General features: G+C 38.4%; 1 protein-coding gene across 14 annotated transcripts in view; it reads right to left on the minus strand.

Annotated features, from left to right (window-relative positions):
* Window positions 1–23,787, minus strand: part of TAPT1 (transmembrane anterior posterior transformation 1) — a 155,053-nt gene that overhangs the window by 89,594 nt on the left and 41,672 nt on the right. For 13 of the 14 annotated variants that reach the window (XM_039326535.1, XM_039326533.1, XM_039326528.1 and 10 more), the window contains exon 3: window positions 13,726–13,844. In XM_039326535.1, the coding sequence (XP_039182469.1) occupies window positions 13,726–13,844 (119 nt within the window). Of the gene's footprint in view, window positions 1–13,725; window positions 13,845–14,644; window positions 14,670–23,787 lie in introns of those variants that run through there. The other variant, XM_039326538.1, reaches the window with a different exon arrangement.

Raw genomic sequence — 23,787 nt, forward strand, 5'->3', positions numbered from 1 at the left:
GACGTCTGGACTGGAACTGGCCTCTGGCTTTTGGCGATCCTGGGGCCGATCCTGCCTCGGGTAGAAGGATCGTGAGCCTCTGGGCCAGTCCCAGGATTGCCCTGACCGAAAGGGCTGTCTCCAGTCCCAGGGGCTTCCTGGATGGAAGCCCTGCCTCTGGAACTCTTGATTGCCTCTCCTATCTAATTTCTTTGATGGGTGTACTAGAATCTTTCTCTTGTCTCTACCTTCACTGACATGTGGGTCCAGTATGGATCCAAATAATAATGCTCCACTGTATTTGGACGTCGAGAGACGCCACTTGGACCTCAGGTCTGTCTTCCAATTTTTGAGCCACAGTAGTCTACGCGAGGCCACTCTGGCCGCGATGGATCTTGCCGTGTACTTTGTTGCGTACAGCGAAGTGTCAGCCATGAATTGAGAGGCCGCGAGGATCTTGGCCAAGGTTTGGTGTATTCTGACCTGATCTGGAGGCACAGTGTTTTGCAGTTCCCTTAACCACATAACACAGGCCCTCGCAAAGAATGATGATGAAGTAGCTGCTTTGGCCGCCCAGGCTGCAGCCATGTGGGAACGACGGAGGGAGTGTTCAAATTTCTTTTCTTCAGGTTTCGAGGCCTCCGCCATGTCTCCTGGAATCGCGGAGGTAGAAAATAATGAGATCAAGGGATTATCTACCGTGGGAACCTCTAACATATCTGAGAAGGAGGGAGAGAGATTGAACAGCTTTCTTTCCGCGCTATTGGGTGCCGGTGGGCTTGCAAGGGAAGACCATTGTTCCTCTACCGTGGTCAGGAAGACCTCCGGACAGGGAATGTACTTGTCCTGTGGGACTTTTTTGGCAAATAGAGGGTTGGCCTCCTTGCTTGTAGAAGGCTTCTCTTCCTGTACTGATGTCAGGCTGACCGTAGAGACTGCCTTTATCAGAAGTGATTTGAGGAGCACTGGATCAAAGAGGCCAGAGCTCGTCGCCTGCTCAGGTGCGGCGCCCTCATCCTCCGAAAGGGGCATGTCTGACATATCAAGGTCTAATGAGTCACCCTCTCCTATTTGAGAGGAAGTCTCAGAAATATTAGTAGGGGGCGGCCTACTTCGTCCCTTATGGGGTGTGTGAAAGGCCACTTGCCCCTTAGAAGCCATGAACTGGGAAAAGGCATCCTGCATGAATGCCTGAAATTGTGCCGACCATATGTCCTCCTGCGCTCTGTCACTGGACGTGGCAGCAATGGGAGTATGGTCAGGTGAAGATGCTGGTGAGGAGGGATTGGAGGAATCCAACTGTTCAGTTTCCTCAGGAGGAGACCAAGTTTTGAGAACTTCCTGGGCAGTAGGTTCTGGGATGGGTGCCACCAATGGGACAGGGGAAACCATACTTGTCCCATTGGAACTGGACCTCTGTGCCCTGGTAAATTGTCGTTCTAGAGCCAAATGTTTCCTCAAGGCCTCTCGCTCAGCCGTTTTAGATTGTCCCTTTTGATTAAGGTGCTTTGTTTTAGCCTTCTTCTTCCCCCCCACCTCCGGCTCAGAGGATCTGCGTTTTTGTTGTTGTTGTGGGGGGGATAATTGAGGGACCTGCATGGCTGAATACGAGACATTGTCTGCCATTGTGCCAGGTACCCCGAGTAGGCAATACCTGGAGTGGGGAATTAGGGTACGCAGATCAGTCGCAGATAAGTGGGACTGAAAGTCCTCCTCTGCACAGACAAACAATGGCCGGACAGACAGGATCCTTTGGACAAGAAGATCCTGTAAGGCGGTGACTAAAGGTCACAATAGGAACAGTTAGGTAAAAATTTATTCCTCCTCACCTCCTCACTTAGGTCCAGACCCAATATAGTCAAATATTTCTCCCCAATCTGCGGCTGTGGTAACAGACCACGATCAGAAATGATGTCAGTTCGTTTTTTTCCCCCTCTTCCTTCCTCTTGCCACAATGTATTGTAGGTAACCTCCGTTAGGCAATTTGCACAAAGGATTTTTTCTTTATAAGCAAGGGAAACAGCTCCGGATGGTAGGCCCACCCACAAAGGAAAACGGCGGGTTCATCCGCTCGTTTAAAATGGCGAATGGGAGGAAGCCACGCCTCCCAATAGTAGCCGGTGGAAGCCACGAGGCTCGAAAAAAATGGCGGATCCTAACTGCCGCTCTGGACTCCTTACTATCCTTCCAGCAAGAAGGGAATCGCCGGTTAAGTTGCTCTTTCGGCCTTAAAGGGGCTGCGCCTCTCCGCTGAGAAGAAAAACGGCACCGCGGTTCTGCCGGCCGGTCAGAACGTGACTTCTCGCGCCGCTCAGCTGTTTAATGCCGAGCGGCGCCGTGGCTCTGTTGGCCGATAGGGTTGTTATTTCCCGCGCCGCTCAGCTGTTTAGCCCCGAGCGGCGTCTCGGCTCTGTCGGCCGAACGGAATGGAGATCCCCGCGCCAATCAGCTGTTTGGCGAGCCGGAGATCGGCGAGCGATCCGGTGGCCGACCCGAGCCCCCTTGGCTAGCCGCCCTGAGGATACTCTCACCACTCCGACGATCCTGAATGGGTGTCCGGTAAAGGCTCCGAGTCAGCTGCCAGTGATCCTTGCTTGCCAATTTAGGATCTGGAAGAGGAGATTTTGTCTTTTTTTGGGGTGAAATTCTTTCTTTTCTAAGAGCTGATTCTCGCACTTCTACCAGGCTTCGAGACTGAGTCAAAAACTGGGGTCACGCCCAAAGGAGGGGTGTGGCCAAAGTTTTTACCCAGTCTGCCGGGCAGGAAGGCTGTCATAGAACCCATCCATTGGACTCTACATCATCCTGCTGGAGAATGGCAATTTCACAGAGATCAGAAATTAAGTCTCCACAAGTCCTTTCTCCGTTCTGGAGCCCAAGGGAAGCTTAATAAAGTATTCTCTATTTCCCCCTTTTCATTTGTAAGGCTTGCGGTTAAGCTACGCAGTCCTCGCTGCAATCAGAATGCTGTTGGAGCCTCATGGCCACGAGGTAGGCAGGATGCAGTTTGTCCGGCCGCTCCGATCGCTTCCTGAAGCTCTGAGAAGAAACGCTTCTGTTTCCCCATCCGGGAAACCTCCGTCGTCACTAAATTCAGCTGGGGAGAGCTGAATTGACGAACTCTCCTGCGCGGCTTCAAACGATCCCCTGAGGCCAGGCCAGCCTCCTGGGGATGAAGCACTAACACTAATAAAAACCTCCTAACTGAAACAACTACAGCTATTAAGTAAATCAAATCTATTCTAAGAACAAAAACTTGTCTATCCTAACCTAAAAACAACTTTGAATTAATTCTGAATTAGCCTAACTGAGGAGCTACAAAAAATTGTGTCCTACTGAGCTGAGACTAAGACAAAACTGGGGAAAGGACTGCCCAAGGGAGGTGTGGCTAAAGTTTGGTCTTAGTCTCAACTGAGCAGGAAGGCTGAGATTACCCACCGGTGGATGCTACATCTATCATGCTGGAGAAGACGGATGGCATATAAGTATAATAATTAATATAAATAAATGTATTTTTAATTTACTATCTTTAATCTTTATGAAGTGAAAAGAAACTAAAGCTAGAATTAGACAATGTGGAACCTTACAATAAACAAAGTGAATGGAACTAGAGACATTTGATAAAGTATTAAAATTGTACACAATGTGGATAAAGAATTCCAGTCATTTTTTTCATATTTTTAATTATAACCTATACTATGTTCTGGGTAGCAATATTGAATGGCTTTGTTTTGATTTTTGTTGGAATATTCATGAACAGGAAGAGTCATGTGGTAACTCAGTCAGCCAATGGGAAGAAAGTGCTACTGAGTCTGTGCAAAAAGAGTATTGAGTAAATATTTTGATATAAAGAAGTTAATTTGAATCAGCTAAATGCAGTCAACTGTGAGAGCTTCTGATTTATTTTTTCACCAATAGAGAAATTAAAATTCTCTAACAATTTTGTAGGCAGAACTGGTTAGTAAATATTTAGGCAGTATGGAAGATCACCAGGAAATTCTGAGATTGTACACAAGACTGGGAAATTGACAAAATAATTCTGAAGAAAATAAGGGCAAACCATTTGTATTTTCTTCCAAAAACAGCACATGTAGAGCCAGGTGAACAACACTAACTGAAGGAGAGTTTACTGAATACATATCTATAGTATATTTAAGTACAAAAATATATGATGGTCCCTGAAACTATATTTTAAACTACAACTATAAATAAATGTGTGATTCCCATGCTTTGGTAGACTTTAAGCACCCATCTCATAAATAGGAGCTCATGAACCTTTTGTGCCCATCAGGATTTTTTGTACACAAGTTGATTATGCTTTGGCTTCTCTTATTCTACCCCTTCTCCCTAAATGGGTTAAGGTTACTGATCAATGTAAATCTATTTACTCACACTATAACTGAAACAAGAATACCACATCAATAGATTTTTAACTTAGTGCCAGGCAAAAAAGAGGCAGACTAATAAACAGAATTGTTTTTTTAGAAATTTAACATTTTATTATTAACATTTTGTCTTATTCTACAAGAAAATAAATTTCCCGTCGCAACTGATGGTATAATGTTTTCACTTCAATAAAAATGCAATTCAGAGTAACTTATATTGTGTACATTGTTAAATTAACTAAACTTTGATTTGAAAATTATAAATCCTTAGTCACAGATTCCTGCATTTAACATATTTTGGTTTGAAGCATTGCTTTTAGTTCAGAATTCATCTCAGATCATTTACTTATTTTTGGAAGTCTTAAAGAGAAATATGGTTTTCGTATTATAAAGCACTAGTTCAGTGTTTTTTTTAATTGAAGAGTTTTATAAAAGTTACAATATAAACCCCAAAACCAACCCACCTTAAACCCCCCCCTCTCCCTTCCCCACTTTCCAGAGCTGAATACAGGGTTACAATTATAATACTCATAATCTAACTAACATTAACCAACTATATCAATAACCAAGTCCATAATGCGCTTTAACTCCCCTTTAGCATAAATATAAACAAAGTAAAAGTAAACATAATAATAAAAACATAAAACAAACATAATATCCTAATTATTATACTAATTATTAAGCAATAAAATATCCAAATTGTTAAACAATACTAATACTAAAAATAATAATAATATTCCACTATAATAAACTATTAATAATACTCTAAGATTTACTCATAAACTAAGTGGAACTTTTTAGTCCCATATTTATTCTGAATATAATCTATCCATCTTCTCCAAACCGAAATGTATCTTTCTTGTGAATGATCCTTCAAATAAGCAGAAATCTTAGCCATTTCTGCTAAGTTTGACACTTTAAGCGTCCATTCTTCTATAGTAGGCAAGCAATCCTTCTTCCAATATTGCCCTACCAATAACCTTGCTGCTGTTATCAAATTCAACATCAAATTAGTTTCTTTAGTATCACAATCTATAATAACACCCAGTAAAAATAATTGTGGAGTAAACTTGCCTATCTTTCTTTTAAAAACCTTTTAATGTTCCATCAAATCTTAATCCAAAAAGCTTTTATATTTTTACAAGTCCACCAGATATGAAAATAAGTAGCCTCCAAACTACCACATCTCCAACATTTGGGCTGTAAATTAGGATACATACAAGACAACTTTTTAGGATTTAGATGCTACCTATAAAACATTTTGTAAAAATTTTCTCATAAATTTTGGGCCTGAGTAAATTTTACATTTCTAACCCAAATTGTCTCCCATATACCCAGTGAAATCGGTTCTTGAATATTTTGGGCCCACTTTACCATACAATCTTTAACTAATTCCATTTCCGAATCCAGTTCTATTAAAGCATTATAAATTCTCTTTATATGTGCCTGATTTTGATCTTTAATCTGTTCTACCAAATTCTCTTCCATTAATGTAATACCAACCTTTTGATCTAACTTCCACCTAACAAACAATTGAGTATACTGAAACCAAGACTGTACAATATTTTCTTGCTTTAACTCAGCTAACGATTTTAAATGTCAATCATTCCCTATCAATCTAAGTAATTCCTTATAAGAAATCCTATCCAAATTCACACCCATAGATACCCCTTCTATTGCGTGTCCGGGAATCCCCCAGATTGGTATTTTATAATTTAACTTATAATAATACTTTTTCCAGACACGCAATAAAGCACTTCTTAAAATATGAGATTTAAAAACCTTGTCAACTTTTTTATTATAAATTAGATATGCATGCCACCTATACAATAAATCCCATCCCTCAAGATGAAGTATACTTTTATTTGTTAAATTAAGCCAATCACTAACCAATGTTAAAACCACCACATCATAGTATAATTTCAAATTAGGCGCCTTAAGTCCTCCTCTTTCCTGTGCGTCTTGTAAGATCTTAAATTTAATTCTTGGTTTTTTCCCCCGCCCAAATAAATTTATTAATACCCTTCTGCCATTCATCCAAATTAGTATCTTTTTTCAAAATAGGTATCATTTGAAACAAGAAGAGAAACTTTGGTAGAACATTCATTTTAACAGCTGAAATTTTCCCCAACAAGGATAATTGTAATTTTTTCCAATTGTTTAAGTCCTTTTGCATTTTAAACCATAGTACCTCATAATTATTTTTATACAATTTTACATTAGAAGCTGTAATATATACTCCCAAATATTTAACCTTTTTCACTATTTTGAAACCTGTCAATTGAACTAACATTTCCTTTTCCTTCATAGTCATATTTTAGATAATATTTTAGTCTTATTATTATTTACTTTAAAACCAGAAACTTTCCCATATTGAGTTATAACTTCCATCAAGTCTAAAACCGATTGAATCGGTTGAGATAATGTCACAACCAGGTCATCCGCGAAAACTCTCAATCTATAATCATTCTGTTTTATTTTTATTCCCTTTATTATAGCTGATTCATGAATTTTAATCAGTAAAATCTCCAATGTTAAAACAAACAACAATGGCGATAGTGGACATCCCTGTCTTGTACCCTTTTCAATTTTAAATGCCTATGTTAATCCCCCATTTATTATAATTTGTGCCAATTGTTGTTGATGTATAGCCCTAAGAGAATATAAAAATTTATCCCTGAAATTCATTTTATCAACAACTTTCAATAAAAATTGCCAATTCAACTGATCAAAGGCTTTTTCAGCATCCAAAAATATCAATGCCGCAGGGACTTGGTTGTTCTTATCCAAATACTCAATTAAACTGACAATTTGTCTTACATTATATTTCATATATCTTCCAATTATAAATCCAGACTGATCACTATGAATCATTTGCTTCAATACTTGCATTAATCTATTTGCCAATATTTTTGTGAAAATCTTATAATCTGTATTCAGAAGGATATAGGTCTATAATTCTTAGGCTGGGTAAGGTCTTGATCCTCCTTTGGAATCAGCAATATAAAAGCCCTTCTCCATCATGGAGGCACTTCTCCCCCAATCTGGATACTATTAAAAAGTTCCTTTAATGGTTCTATCATCTCTACAGATAATATTTTATAATAAATTGCTGATAATCCATCTGTACCAGGAGCCTTATCCCCTTTTAACTGTTCAATTGCCCAAATAATTTCCTCCAAAGTAATTAAACAATTCATCTCCTTTCGTTGTTCATTTGAAAGTCTAGGAAAATGTGCTGCCTGTAGATACCTATCTATATCTAAAGCTTGTATATTTTCACTAGCATATAATTTTGTATAAAAATCTAAAAAACTCTTTTTAATCAACTTTTGTTGATATACCTCTTTACCATTATATTCTATTTTCTCTATAATACGTGATTTCTGTTTCTTCCGTAATTGATAAGCTAACCACCTACCAGGCTTGTTTGCATTACAAAACATATTATGTTTCGCATAACGCAAATTAGTTGCAATCTGATCAGCCATTAACATATTAAATTGCTCTTTCAACGTATTTATAGAAACCTTTAATCTATTATCTGATGGGTTCAAAATAAAAACCTTTTCCTTCGATTTAATCTCTTCTTCCAGCTCTTTACGTTTTTGCATCTGTTTACGCCTATATCCATTATTCATATAAATCAAAAAACCCCTCATATAAGCTTTACTAGCATCCCAAACCATTGCCATCGAAGTACCTTTATGCATATTCAAAGCAAAAAATTCTTTCAAATGTTCTCTACATTTCTGCGAAAGCATCTCATATCTAAATAAATTTTCGTTCAGTCTCCAAGATCTTCTGTTCCCATCTTCAGCAAATAACTCCAACCATACAGGGCTATGATCCGACAATGTTCTAGGAAAAATTTTAGCATCCTTAACCCTGAAGAAAAGATCAGTAGTAATTAAAAAAAATCAATTCTGGAGAATGGTTGATGGCTATACACAGCACGGGTCATCCTCTGTTTCTTTGAATCATCCTTTATCTCCAAACTTTGATCAGTAGGCTCAGCCTGCGGTAAATCTCCTACAACCAGTGACATTTCGCCTTCAACTGGTTGTTTATCTTCTAGCCTATCTTCTATTATCTTAGTTCGTGAAGATGGTGGTGAACCTGCTTTCAGGACATTGGTATAAAAATATTTTGCCTTTAAAATTGTATTAAGTCTATATTTTGTCCCTGGGTAATTCACCACTATTCCAATAGGTATCTCCCATCTAAACTGGACCTGTCGATTTTTAAGCTCCTCAGACAGAAAGGCAAAGTCTTTTCTTTTACTATGAATTTTTGGAGGTATCTCTTTTAAAATTATAATATTTTGATCTGCAATTTGAAATCTCTGTTTGTAAAAAGCCTGAATAATTACATTTCGAAGTGATCTTCTAGAAAAATAAATAACCACATCTCTGGGTAAGTTTTTCTGCCTCGCAATCCATGAACTGACCCTAAATATTTTATCCATCTCTCTTGATAATTCCTCAGGTACACATCCCAGAATAGGAGCTATTGCTTTTGCCACCTCCTCCTTCAAATCTTCTCGTGGATCCTCTTTTAATCCTCTTATTCGCAATGCAAATTCCATATCTCTATATTGTGAAATAGTAACTTCATCCTCTGCCATATCAATCCTATTTTCAACCTTGACAACTCTGCTTTCTAGTTTTTCAGTATTTTCCACAACTTCATCCACCCGGTCATCCAAACGTTCAATATGTGTAGCTAACCCTTGAAGTGCAAGCAATATCGTCCCTCATTTCTCTATTTTTATTCTCAAGAAGATCAGCCATCTCCTCCTTTATTTCTTGTGTTGCTTGCTTTAAAGCATTTGAATATCTTTAAGCGTAAATGCAGGTGGTGGGGGAAAAGGTGGGGGGATTTAGGTTTGTTAGAGAATTTTAATTCTCTATTGGTGAAAAAATAAATCAGAAGCTCTCACAGTTGACTGCATTTAGCTGATTCAAAATAACTTCTTTATATTCATATAAAAATATTTACAATACCATACATTCTTCTTTACAGCAACATAGCACAAATGAAGACTTCTTCCAGAGAGATACAGAGACAAACCTGAGACTGGAAATTCAGCTTCTAACTAAATACCCTTTTGCACAGACTCAGTAGCACTTTCTTTACATTGGCTGACTGAGTTACCACATGACTCTTCCTGCTCATGAATATTCCAACACTCCTCCCTTCATGACAGGAAGAGACATCAGACCTATTGACTTAATACATTTTCCCTAGTGAACACCATCCAATGGCAGTCATCATGTCTGCCAAATTATCCTCAGAAGAACAATGATGTACCGTATTTTCCGGTATATAAGATGACTGGGCGTATAAGACGACCCCCAACTTTTGAGAAGATTTTCATGGTTTTAACAAGTCATCTTATACGCCGGAAAATACGGGTACTTTAATTTTCTAATAAAAGTAATGTAAGTCCTAAACACATTAGCATTTCATTCTATTTCATTGCTTGTTCCTGATCTGCTGAAGACAAATGTAGCTGACTAACATCCCATAATAAGCATGGGGGTGCACTTGTGAAGCTTTGCAGTATATGAGGAGGACTAAAGGATAGCGGGAGGCGGGAGGAAAGCAGGTCGCAGCGCTAGCCAAGCCCAGCTGTCCAACAGGTAGAGACTTTGGATCCATTTTCTCCAAATGGATCTGAAAAAACCCTCTACTCCCATTTGCCCGACCCCCAAGACTGCCCACACCAGGTGGGGCTGGCAAAGCGGTGCATCCTAAAGTCCGTCGGTGGAGGCGCCTACCAGACCGTGGGCAGATCGCTCTGTCATCTGTGCAGCAAAAGCACCAGCCACAGCGGCAGGTTGCCAAAGAAGCGGCCGAGCATGGAGGAAACGCTGAGTGTCCGTCCGTCGAGATCCCAGAGGTTCTGGCGCTCAGCACGACGGCAACGGATATGGTCAACCCCGAGGAAGCGGCACCCTCTGCGCAGGCGCCGGCTCCCACCAGCTGCTCCTGCCAGCCACCCGAGCAGAGACTGGTGGCGGGGGTGGTTCCCCAGGGGAGGAAAAGCCCCACTCGTACCGCCTCCCTCCACCGCCCTAGACTGGGAGAGGCAGGATCCCCACCTGGGGGGTGGACGCTTCTGTGAAATCGCTGGCCCTCTGCGAGCGCTGAGCAGCACTTCAGCAGCAAGGGAAGCCCCCGCCACTGACCGAACACGGGCATTCTTACTCGGCTGGCTCTCCGCCAGCGCTCCTCTCCTGCCATTGGTCAGCCAACGCTCCAACCTCGCCCCTTCCTCCCACTGTTTCTCGGAGGGACACTTTTCTAGGACTATTTGGCTGCGTGGGACTCTTAAACTCTCATCCGGACAGCCAATCCCCGCGCCAAGGGGTGAGGAGCATGGGGCGCAGGATACGGGGGAGCTTGCTTTGATGTATCATATTTTCCGGCATATAAGATGACTGGGCGTATAAGACAACCCCCAACTTTTGAGAAGATTTTCATGGTTTAGAAAGTCATCTTATACGCCGGAAAATACGGTAAACTAATCAATTTTCCTTTTACAGCTTCCCTGACATTACAATACTTAATGTCTACATGTTTACTTCTGTTCTTCACCCTGTCACCAGTTGCCATTTTTATACAGGCAGCATTGTCTTCAAATACCTTTACAGAATCGTTTACATTAATATTTAAATCTTGTAACAACTGTAGATACTTATTTGGCAATACCTTTTTCTTATATACCCACTTACAACCCATAGCTTACTTTATTGAAAAGTTTTATACAAGTTTTTAACAATATCCCCCCCTAAAATAACCCCCTCCCTCCCCCCCTCACTTCCCAGAGCTGGTTACAGGGTTACAAATAAACAAGCAAATTCTAAATAAACTTATCCAACTATACAAATAACAAAATCAATAATGTGCTTTAACTCGAATACAAAACAAATTTAAGCAAAAAACAACAACAATATAAGCAATTCCAAATTAAAAACTAAAAATTATTCATAATCTAAATAATACTTTTTAATCCCATATCAACTCTAACCCATATTTACTCTACATGTAATTTATCCATCTTCTCCATGCTGAGGTGTATATTTCTTTTAAACAACCATTCATCCATAATAAACACAAAATTTTCCCTCCAATATAACCCAAGCAACAAACTTACATTCGATAAACTTGGCTATTTGCTTTTTTTCCCCCACCCCTAAGTAAATCTATTAATACCCTCCTACTTAAAAGGTTTCAGCAAACCATTCATCTTAATCACTAAAATTCTAACCAACAGAGATCCTTAGAATTTAAATTCTTTTACACATTTACCCATAATGTCTTATAATTATTTTATACACTTTAAATTAAAAATTTATAATATATATACTCCCAAATATTTAAACTTTTCCACTAAATCAACACCTTCTATTATTGTTTTTCTTTACATCTACATACTACACAAATCATTCACTATTCCTTTAAAATATACTAAGTCAAACTACCAGCTAAACTAACATTTATTGTTCTTTTTCTTTACATCTATATATTACACGAATCATTCACTATTCCTTTAAAACATCTTCTATCTCAAAAAAAAACTACTACAAAAGTTCATCATTTCCTTTTCTTTATTCCAACATCCTTCTTTTACTTTATGTCTATAGGCTGCACGAGTCATTCTTGGTTTCTTTAAAAAATCTTCTGTCACAAGAAACTGCTGCAGAGGTTCAGCCTGTATGTCTCCTACATCCAATAACATAACACCTTCAACCGGCTGCTCTTCCAACTTTTCTTCTATTGTCCGAAATGGTGTAGGGTTTCCTGCCCGAGCAGGGGGTTGGACTAGATGACCTCCAAGGTCCCTTCCAACTTTACTATTATTATTATTATTATTATCTCAGGTCGTAAAGATGATAGAGAGCCCGCCTTCAAAACAGAAGTGTAAATATCTTTTGCCTTTAAAATTGTATTAAGTCTATAATATATCCCCGCATAATTCACCACTATTCCAGCCGGTATCTCCCATCTGAACCGGGCCTGTCGTTTTTTGAGCTCATCAGCCAAAAAAGCAAAATCCTTTCTTTTTCTAAGAATTTTTGAAGGTATTTCTTTTAAAATTATAACATCTTGAGCTGCAATTTGAAATCTCTGCTTATAAAAAGCCTGTAAAATTTCATTACGAAGTGATCTCCTAGAAAAATAAATAACCGTGTCTCGTGGCAAATTCCTCTGCCTCGCAACCCTTGAATTAAGCCTAAAAACTTTTTCCGTCTCTCTCAGTATTTCTTCAGGCTCAGCCCCCAAAATGAAAGCTCTATCTTTTACCACCACTTGTCTCAAATCCTCTTGAATGTTTTCCTTCATTCCCCTTATTCTTAAAGCAAATTCCATGTCTCTATATTGTAACATAGTAATTTCATCCTGTGTTATTTCCATCTTATTTTCTACAGCATCATCAATACGATCATCCAGACGATCTATATGACCAACAAACTTTTGAAACGCGAACACTATGTCCTCTCTCAGTTCCCTAATTTTATTTTCAAAAAGTTCCTCCATCTCTTCTTTAATCGGTCGTGCAATATTTCCCAAGGCATTCTGTAAATCTTTAAGTATACATGCTGATGACGATGGAGAAGGTGGTGGTAACTTAAATTAACTTGCTGAGCTGTCTGCATTACTGGGAAGATCGAGGCTTTAGAAACAACAGAAGTTCCGAGACGCTTTGAAGCCATTTTATTTTTAAGACCACTTGTTAAAAAGTCTGCTAAAATCTTATAAAATCAACAAATAGCAAAAAAAAAGAGGAGAGGAAAAAAGACAAAAGCCCTCTTAAAAGAAAAAAAAGAAGATTCTTGCATTTTATATAAATACAAAATCTGTTATATTGTTCCAAATAGAAGTTCTGGTCCTTTCACTCAAAGAATCAACATCTCAGCGCCATTTTTCACCACTCTTAATTGAAAAAAGGAGAAGATAAATTCTTTTCCAGAGTTAAAGTCTCAAAATAATCACCATTTTAATGGACTTATAGACCACTCCAATTACGAACAATGCACGTGATATGAACCCTGGCTCTTGGAAGAAAAATCAGTAGCTACATTGCCAAATGAATTGTAATTCAATTATACCAAATTCACAGGATAAAGTACTTATGGAGGTTAATGCTTCATTCATCACTTTTAAAGTTTCATAAATGTCTTCAGCAGCTATACAGAACTCAGCCAGGTGAATCATTGAAACAAATGGAAATGTTAGACTCTTCAGTCCTGAAGAAACAATTATTAAACTACACCACTTAAAATGAATTAAAACTAAAGTATATAAACAATTAAACATTATTTTTACATAGCAGGAAGAGTAAAAAGCTTACCGCAAGCTGCTACAAGGCAATGTGATGAACCTGAACACTGCCAGAAAAACTCTCAATGGGAGGAGAGTGAATACATAAAGGAAAGCATCCAGGCACAAAAAGATTCCAAAAATCATCAACTAGAGGAGAGAAAGAGAGAGATTATTACATAATTATATAATTACATGCAGAACAGATATGACTATAATCATAACTATCTTCAATAAAACATAAAATTATACATCAATACAAAATTCTATTTGAGGCCTGGCAAAACCAGTAGATTTTCACAATTTCCTACATTTTTATTAGAAGCTAGGGAGACACACTTCTCCAGAGAGGAAATTTCAATTTTACACCAGAGAAGGAACAGTGAAGTTCTCCTTTAGCAAGGTACTATTTATATAGAGAGTAGAAAAGAAGTTGGAACACATTCAGCAAAAGCTCTCTTTTTAAGCTGCTGGCACCTGAACTTTGCAGATTTTCATGCCTTCAGTGACCCTAATCTTCACTCAGTAGATGAAGCGCTCTGAGACATTGTCTCAGATCATCAGCCTTGACCTTCTATACATGTTACAATAGCTATGAACTTTACAGAACTCAGTTCATATATAAACATCTTTCCTCCAGACATTTTCTTCTTATACAACCAAATAACATTTTATCTATTTATTTTTTTTATTTAAAAGTTTTATAAATTTATTACAATATAAACCCCCCTACCCCTTCCCCTCTCCCCCACTTCCCAGAGCTGATTACAGGATAAAAAATAAAATAAACAAACATAATCTAACTAACATAAACCAACTATACTATCAATCAAAACCATAACACACTTTAACTCCTTCTCAAAACAAATATTAACAAATTAAATCAAAACTAATAAGATAATTAAAACTAATAATAATTATCTAAGATCTACTCAAAAGCAAGATAATACTTTTCAATCTCATATTTCTTCTGAATATAATCAATCCATCTTCTCCAAACCATAATGTATTTTTCTTGTGAGTGATTCTTCAAATAGGTGGAGATTTTCGCCATTTCTGCTAAATTAGACACTTTAAATATCCATTCTTCCAGAGTAGGCAATAAGTTTTTCTTCCAATATTGTCACACCAATAATCTTGTAGCTGTTATAAGGTTCAACATCAAATTAGTTTCTTTAACATCAAAATCTACAATAATACCCAACAAAAATAATTGCGGAGTAAACTTTATCTTTCTCTTAAAAATCTTTTGAATATTCCACCAAATCTTAATCTAAAAAGCTTTAATATTTCTACAAGTCCACCAAATATGAAAATAAGTTGAATGTAAATTTCCACATCTCCAACATTTGGGCTGTAAATTCGGATACATGCGGGACAACTTTTGGGGATCCAAATGCCATCTATAGAACATTTTATAAAAAATTTCTCTTAAATTTTGCGCTTGAGTAAATTTTACATTTGTAACCCAAATTGTCTCCCATGTATCCAATAAAATCGGCTCTTGAATATTTTGAGCCCATTTTACCATACAATCTTCAACTAATTCTGTTTCAGAATCCAATTCTATTAAAGCATTATAAATTCTTTTTATATGAGCTCGACTTTGATCTTTAATCTGTTTTACCAAATTCATATCCTCTAAAGTAATACCAACATTTTGATCTAAACTCCACCTCACTAACAATTGATTATAATGAAACCAAGAGTGTACAATATTTTCTTGCTTCAGCTCAATCAGAGACTTTAATTGCCAATCTTGCCCAACCAAACTAATTGTTTATAAGAAACCTTATCCAAATTCACTCCCCTAGATACTCCCTCTATCACGTATCCAGGAATCCCCCAAATTGGGATATTATCATTTAACCTATAATAATATTTTTTCCAGACACGCAACAAGGCACTTCTCAAAATATGGGTTTTAAAAACCTGATCAACTTTTTTATCATAAATTAAATAAACGTGCCATCCATATAATAAATCCCATCCCTCAAGAGAAAGGATATTTTTATTTGTTAAATTAAGCCAATTGCTAATCAAAGTTAAAGCTGCCACATCATAGCACAATTTCAGATTAGGCACCTTAAGTCCTCCTCTTTCCCGTATATCTTGTATAATCTTAAATTTAACTCTTGGCTTTTTCCCTGCCCAAATGAACTTATTAATCCCCTTCTGCCATTCCTCCAAATTAGCATCTTTCTTCAAAATAGGTATCATTTGAAACAAGAAAAGAAACTTTGGAAGTATATTCATTTTAACTGCTGAAATTCTCCCCAACAAAGATAATTGTAGTTTTTTCCAGTCATTTAAGTCCTTTTGCACTTTTGCCCATAATGTCTCATAATTATTTTTATACAATTTAACATTAGAAGCTGTAATATATACTCCTAAATATTTAACCTTTCTCACTATTTCAAAACCTGTTAATTTAATCAAAACATCCTTTTCCTCCATAGACATATTTTTCGGTAATATTTTAGTCTCATTATTATTTACCTTAAAACCAGAAACCTTCCCATACTGAGTCAAAATTTTTACCAAGTCCCTAACCAAGTCTGTCGGTTGAGATAATGTCACAACCAAATCATCAGCAAAAGCTCTCAACTTATAATCATTCTTATTTATTTTTATTCCCTTTATTCTAGGTGACTCCCGAATTTTAATAAGTAAAATCTCCATTGTTAAAACAAATAACAATGGGGATAAAGGACATCCCTGCCTTGTACCCTTTTCAATTTTAAATGCTTCTGTTAAACCCCCGTTAACTATAATTTGTGCAGACTGTTGTTGATATATTGCCTTAAGGGCAATTAAAAATTTGTCCCCAAAATTCATTTGCTCTACTACTCTAAATAAAAATTGCCAATCTAATTGATCAAAAGCTTTTTCAGCATTTAAAAAAATCAAAGCAGCAGGGATTTGATTGTTCTTATCCAAACACTTAATTAGGTTAATAATTTGTCTAACATTATATTTCATATATCTTCCAGATATAAATCCAGATTGGTCACTATGAACCAATTGCTTCAAAACTTGCATTAATCTATTTGCCAAGATTTTTGAAAAAAATTTATAATCTGTATTCAAAAGAGATATAGGCCTACAGTTTTGGGACTGGGTCAAATCTTGATCCTCCTTCAGAATCAATGATATAAAAGCCCTTCTCCATGATGGAGGTACCTCTATAATAAATTGCTGTTAATCCATCTGTACCTGGAGCCTTCCAACTTTCAATTGTTTAATAGCCCAAATAATCTCATCCGAAGTAATTAAACCATTAATCTCATCTCTTTGATCAGTAGTAAGTTTAGGAAAATGTGATTCCTGTAAATACTTTTCTATATCTGAAACGGGGCGTTGTCTTACCTGAACGCCTTTTCTCAGCACAGAGATGGAGAATCCACCAATGGGTTGAGACTGTATTCCTGCCCAATCAGATCAGTCAGCCAAAGTTGCCACGCCCATCCTGGACCACGAGATCCCAGTCTTGACACGAGCAAAGCCATTTACTGACAGCAAGACGTTGTGGCTCACAAAAAAACCAACTAACCCTAGACCTACGTAACCTATAAGGGTGGGAGTAGATTCTCCATCTCCATGCTGAGAAAAGGCATTCAGGTAAGACAACGCCCCTTCTCCAGCACTGGAGATGGATAATTCACCAATGGTACATACCAAAGCTTATTGTCCCTGAGGGTGGGAAATAGCCTGGTCCTGTGTGGAACTTTGATCTAAAACCTGCTGCAGAACTCTCCTACCAAAGGAGGCCTCTGCAGAGGAAAACCTATCGATCCTATAGTGCCGGATGAACGGGGAAGGAGACGCCCAAGTGGCCGCTCTACATACTTCCTCAATGGAGGCTTGGGTGGCCCATGCCGCCGAAGTGGCTGCACTCCTTGTAGAGTGTGCCATGATCTGACTGGGGATCGGTAAGGCCTCCATCTGATATGCCCCGGCGATGCATGCTCTGATCCACCTTCCAATAGTGGAAGAGGAGACTTTCCGACCCCTGGAAGAGGGGTGGAAGGATATGAAGACAGCCTCTGAACTGCGGAATTCCTACGGATGTCCAATGTATGCCATTGACGTTCCCGGTCGTGTGTTGGATTTGGGCAAAAATCCGGTAGGACTATCTCCTGTGACCTGTGAAATAAGGAATTGACCTTTGGAATGAAAGTGGGATCTAGTTGCAGGACTACTCGATCCCTGTGGAAGCAACACAGATTGTTCCTTATCGAGAGCGTGGCTAACTCGGAGATATGACGAGCCGACGTAACAACTACCAAGAATGCTACCTTGTGGGTTAGGTAGCGGATGTCACGTTTTCAATGGTTCAAACGGTGCCCTGTTAAGTGCCCGTAGGACCCGTGATAGATCCCACGAAGGATACCTGTGTACGGTGGGTGGCCTGATGTTTGCTGCCCCTTTAAGGAATGAACGGAGTAAAGGATGATGACCCAGAGACTCCCTGGAGTTGCACGATAGAATCGTGGAAAGGGCGGCGATTTATCTGCGTAATGTGTTTGGAGCCAGGCCACTTAACAAAAATTCCAAGATGTTGGGAACCGTAAGTTCCCCGATGTTCAGGTGCTGGCCAGAGCACCATGATTGAAAATTCTTCCACATAGCCTCATAAATGCGGTTCGTGGAAGGGCGTCGAGAAGCCTGAATTACTCTGATGACCCCTTGCGAGCAAAGTACCCTTGCTAAGATCGAGCGTTCAAGTGCAAGACAGCTAGTTGTAACCACTGCAGGTCCAGGTGTAGAATCACCCCTTGACTGAGTGAGACCTTGTCCGGGGGGATCCGCCAAGGATCCGTTAGGGATAGGCTTCTCAGGTCGGCAAACCAAGGTCTCCTTGGCCAGTATGGGGCCACCAGGAGTACCTCGGCTCGTTCCTGAAGGAGTTTGCGTATTACGGCCGATAGAAGAGGCAGAAGGGGAAAGGTGTAAAGTAGCCCCTGAGGCCACGGGCTCCGGAGCGCATCTGTCTGTTCCACTCCCTCGGACGGAAATCAGGAGAAGAATCAATCCAACTGGGCATTAGGCTGAGAAGCGAAGAGGTCTACCTGAGGTCGACCGAAACGGTGACAGATTTCCTTGAAGACCCTCGTATGGAGGCGCCATTCCGAATGATCTACTGTTGTTCTGCTCAGTAGGTCAGCCTGAGTGTTTGTTTCCCCTGATATATGATCGGCCCTGATTGAAACCAGGTTCTGTTCCGCCCAGGCTCCTAGCAGGAGGGACTCGGACCATAGGGAGCGGGAGCGAGTGCCCCCTTGGCGATTTATGTGGGCTTTGGCTGCCACGTTGTCCATGAGGACTAGTATGTGACGCCGTGCCAGCAAGCTGTGAAAATGCCGTAGGGCTAGGTGGATGGCTCATAGTTCAAGCCAGTTTATGTTGTGTCGAAGGTCCGATGTGGACCAACGGCCCTGCGCCCACCTTGTCTGGAGGTGAGCTCCCCAACCGAACATGCTTGCGTCAGTCGTGAGAACTAACCTGTTCGGTTCTCTGAAGTATGAGCCTCTGAGCATGGGTGGGGACAGCCACCACGCGAGGGAGCGTCTTACCCGTTGTGGCAGCTGTACCCTTTGCTGGGATGCACTGAGGTTCTGAATCTGGAATGGGAGCATGAACCATTTCCCCGGCTGGAATGAGGAGAAGGAGGGGGTGAGGGGAGTGGGGGGGGGTAGGAAGGATCACCTTCCTTATCTAGATTGATGTTCTCAGCAGGAGAATACTTCTTAGTCTTTGCTAAACAGTCTGGATTAATTAGTAATCCGATCTTTTCTCCCCCCCCAATGCACAGCTACTTTTTAATTTTAAATTTGAATAATTTAATTCAAATTAAATTGAATTAAGGAATTAATTTAAGTTGAATTAAAGAATAAATTTGCCTAATTGTTTGCGGAATAATCCACCAATGGAGATTGTACTTGCCTGAGCCAAGTTTGCAACGTCTGCCCAGTGGGCGAGATCAGTCAAGACTGGGATCTCATGGTCCAGACGGGCGTGGCAACTTTGGCTGACTGATCTGATTGGAATACAGTCTCAACCCATTGGTGGATTATCCATCTCCAGTGCTGGAGAACTGTATGTTTTCGCTAGCATATAACTTTGAATAAAAATCTAAGAAACTCCTTTTAATCAAATTTTGTTGATAAACTTCTTTAACTTTGTAATTTATTTTTTCTATAATCCTTGATTTCTGTTTCTTTCGTAGTTGGTAAGCCAGCCACCTACCAGGTTTGTTTGCATTACAAAATGTATTATGTTGCATATACCTCAAATTAATTGCAATCTGATCAGCTATCAACATATTAAATTGCTCCTTAAGCAAACTAATAGAAGCCTTTAAATTATTGTCCAATGGATTTAATGTAAGAGCCTTTTCCTTAGATTTAATCTCTACTTCCAACTCTTTACGTTTCTGCATCTGTTTACGTCTATGCATATTATTCATATGAATCAAAACTCCTCTCATATATGCTTTACTGGCGTCCCATACCATTGGCATCGAGGTACCCTTATACATATTCAAAAGAAAAAATTCCTTTAAATAATCTCTACATCTCTGTAAATTCCCTTCATGTCTAAATAAATTTTCATTCAATCTCCAAGTCCTTCTATTCCCATCTTCAGTAGATAACTCCATCCATACAGGACTATGGTCTGATAATATTTTTGGGAATATCTTGGCATTCTTCACCCTAGAAAAGAGATCATTAGTAATTAAGAAAAAGTCAATTCTGGAGTATGACTGATGCCTATCCGAAAAAAAAGTAAAGTCTCTTTCTTCCATATTCCGTTCACGCCAAATGTCTCTAAATTCCAAATCATCCTTCAAATCAAAAAAGGCTTTAGGTAGTTTTGAATGATTAGGAGATTTAGAAGAACCCTTCTTATCTTTAATTGAATCTAAAACACCATTCCAATCTCCCATCATAATTACTGATTTATAATCTGATTGAGTTATTTTCTGATGTATCGTCTTATAAAAATATTTTTGTTGCTGATTAGGAGCATATAGTCCAATGACAAGACTTCTCTTGCCATTTAATAATAAATCAATAACATATCTTCCTTGTGGATCAGAATCAATTAACTTTGATAATAAGTCTTTCCTCACATAAATAACTACTCCTGCTTTTTTCTGGGGAGCAGAGGCTGTGAAATGTGCTCCCAGCCGGGAGTTAATCAAATATTTTTCGTCCTTTAAAGCAATATGAGTCTCTCGCAAACATATGACATCATTCTTATGTTGTTTCAAATAGTAAAATACTTGCTTTTCTGTGATGAATTCAATTCATTAACATTCCATGTCAGGAACTTTGCCATCTCTCATGGCTTGAAGCCTTTGGAACATCTAAATCCGCAGTTGATGACCTCTTCGGTCTTGTTCTTCCCACTGGCTCAGAGATAACCGCCTGTGTTGTAACTCCAGCATCTAACTTTTGTTGTTGTTTTTCTCTACGTTTATGGGCTGCACGAGTCATTCTCTGTTCCCTTGGATCTTCTCTTTTCTCCAAACATTGTTGCACTGATTCAACCAACAACTCTTCTCTTGTTGGTGACATTGCTCCTGCAGCCAACTGTCCTTCATTTCTTCTAGATCTTGGAGATGGTGGTGCACCTGCTTTCAGAACAGAAACGTAAAAATCTCTTGCTTTTAAAACTGTATTTAGTCTATAACGTGTTCCAACATAATTCATCACTATGCCAACAGGTACATCCCATCTAAATTGAATCTGACGCTTTTTAAGCTCCTCAGCCAAAAAGGCAAAGTCCTTTCTTCTTCTCAGAATTTTTGAGGGTATTTCCTTTAAAATTATAACATCTTGAGCTGCAATTTGAAATCTTTGTTTGTAAAAAGCCTGTATATTACGAAGTGATCTTCCAGAAAAGTAAATAACCACATCTCTTGGTAGATTTCTCTGCTTCGCAATCCATGAATTAACTCTAAAAAAATTTTCAATATCTCTCAGCATTTCTTCAATTCCACATCCCAAAATGGCTGCTAATTCTGCTGCAATCTCTTCTTTCAAGTCTTTCACATTCTCCTTCAACCCTCTTATTCTCAAAGCAAACTCCATATCTCTATATTGTGACATTATAATTTCATTCTGTGCTACATCCACATTATTTTCAATTCTTTCCACTCTTCCTTCCAAACTTTCAACATTTCCAACCACCTCATCCACCCTATCATCCAGCCTTTCTACATGGGCCGCAAGCCCCTGAGGAGCCAGCAGAATATGTTCCCTTTCCACTTGATCTGGGGCAGCCCTCCAAGCCGGCGGACGAAAGACTGGCCATAGAAATATGACCCCTCACTAGGACACAGACAGCCAAAGTCAAACTTACCACCAGGCACTTCTAAAGCAGTGCGGATGAGATTGGGTGAGATCTGAACCTCTCTTCAATCTTAACTATCTTTTTTACCTGTATAAGTTGCCCAAAGCATTTTCCCCCTTGTGGAGAGAGGGAAGGGAAATCCTATCCCACTCTCTAAGAGCAGTGGTGACTGACTATCCAGGGGAGTTTAAAACGTTGAAAGAATAACCTTACTTTAACTGGATGTATATGTTTCTAAAATTTGGGGACCAAAAGATTTCTTACCCCTATTGAAGATTTGGGTTTTTACTTACAAAGAGAAATAAAATTGGAAAAAGAATTATAAAAATTTGGGATTTAAAAAACCTTAAATAGCATTGGTGACATCTTGTGGCTAAATCTGATACTACAACCTGTTATTGTCTAAAAGACCTTAACCTTGGCAGATATCAGCTGTGAGATGCTCAGCTGTGTTCTATACTCAGTGATAAATTTATTTCCATCCCTGATTGTAAAGCTTTTAATTTAATACACCACTAAGAGAATATAGATGAAGATCAAGAACAGATTCTTTCTATGTTGAAAGCAATTCATGAAACTATTCTTACAGCTTCTGATGAAATAAGACACTATAGAAAAGAACAAGATGTCAGCATAGATATTCAAACCCTAACTTTGATTACAATTAAAGAATCAACTACGCAGAACATAACAGAAGAAGTGGAACAATCAAACATTATAATAGAGGATTCAATGGACCAACAAACACAGTTAATGAAAAACCCACAAAAGGGACTGATAACACTGAAAATGGAAAAAACTTACTATATAAACCAGGAGAAATCTGAGGAGCAAGAAGAAGAAGAGACCAAAGGGAAGATAAACATTCCAGGACAACTACGGGAAGATGGAATAATAGAGAGACTATTTGTTAGTCCTTCCAAAAGAATGGTGATTGGATGGTCTCTTTTATTTCAAATAATATATACAATAACAGAGGGAGACCTATTTGCTGATTTTAAAGCACGGACATGGAAGGCGAATTGGCAAAGAAAGAAAGCTAGAATAAGGTGGAAGAAAATTGGGGTTTGGATTTATTAGTGAGGATGTTATGTCATTAATTAAAATAGAATATACTCAAACAGACAAGATGTGTTCTTTGAATACTAGATTATGTTATGAACTGAGATAAAAAAAACTTTGGTCATTTAAAACTTAGAAGTATAAATATCAAAAGTTAAATTTGAATATTGATGGGAAATTAAAAATTGGGGAAAACAAATAAATAGGATATTGATTATCTATAAAGATTGAATGTAAAAGTAATTAAGATATATATAAGCTAAAAAATTTGATAAATGTAATAAACATGTCTTTACATAGTTGATAAAATAGGAACTGTATTAGTTTAAATACGAGATAGTAGATATTAAGAGAAAAAGAGATGTTGAAATAAGGGAAATTTTGGTCATTAAATTTAAGACATTTGGAAATTAGTAGAAAATAAGAATGTTATACTGTATTATCAAGTAGATGATGTAAGATGGTGAGAAATAGAATATATTCAAATAGATAGGACATGTATCTTGAACATTAGGTTTTGTGATGAATTGTTCTAAAGAAAACTTTGGTTACCTAAAACTTGGAAATTATAAATATTAAATGTAAATATTGATGGGAAACTAAAAATTGGGAAAAACTAATTACAGGATATTGATTGTCTACAAAGATTGAATGTTAAAGCAACTAGGAT

This window comes from Crotalus tigris, unplaced genomic scaffold, assembly GCF_016545835.1.
Source record: "Crotalus tigris isolate CLP2741 ecotype Arizona unplaced genomic scaffold, ASM1654583v1 scf7180000024341.3516292, whole genome shotgun sequence".
In the NCBI taxonomy this organism is placed as follows: domain Eukaryota; kingdom Metazoa; phylum Chordata; class Lepidosauria; order Squamata; family Viperidae; genus Crotalus; species Crotalus tigris.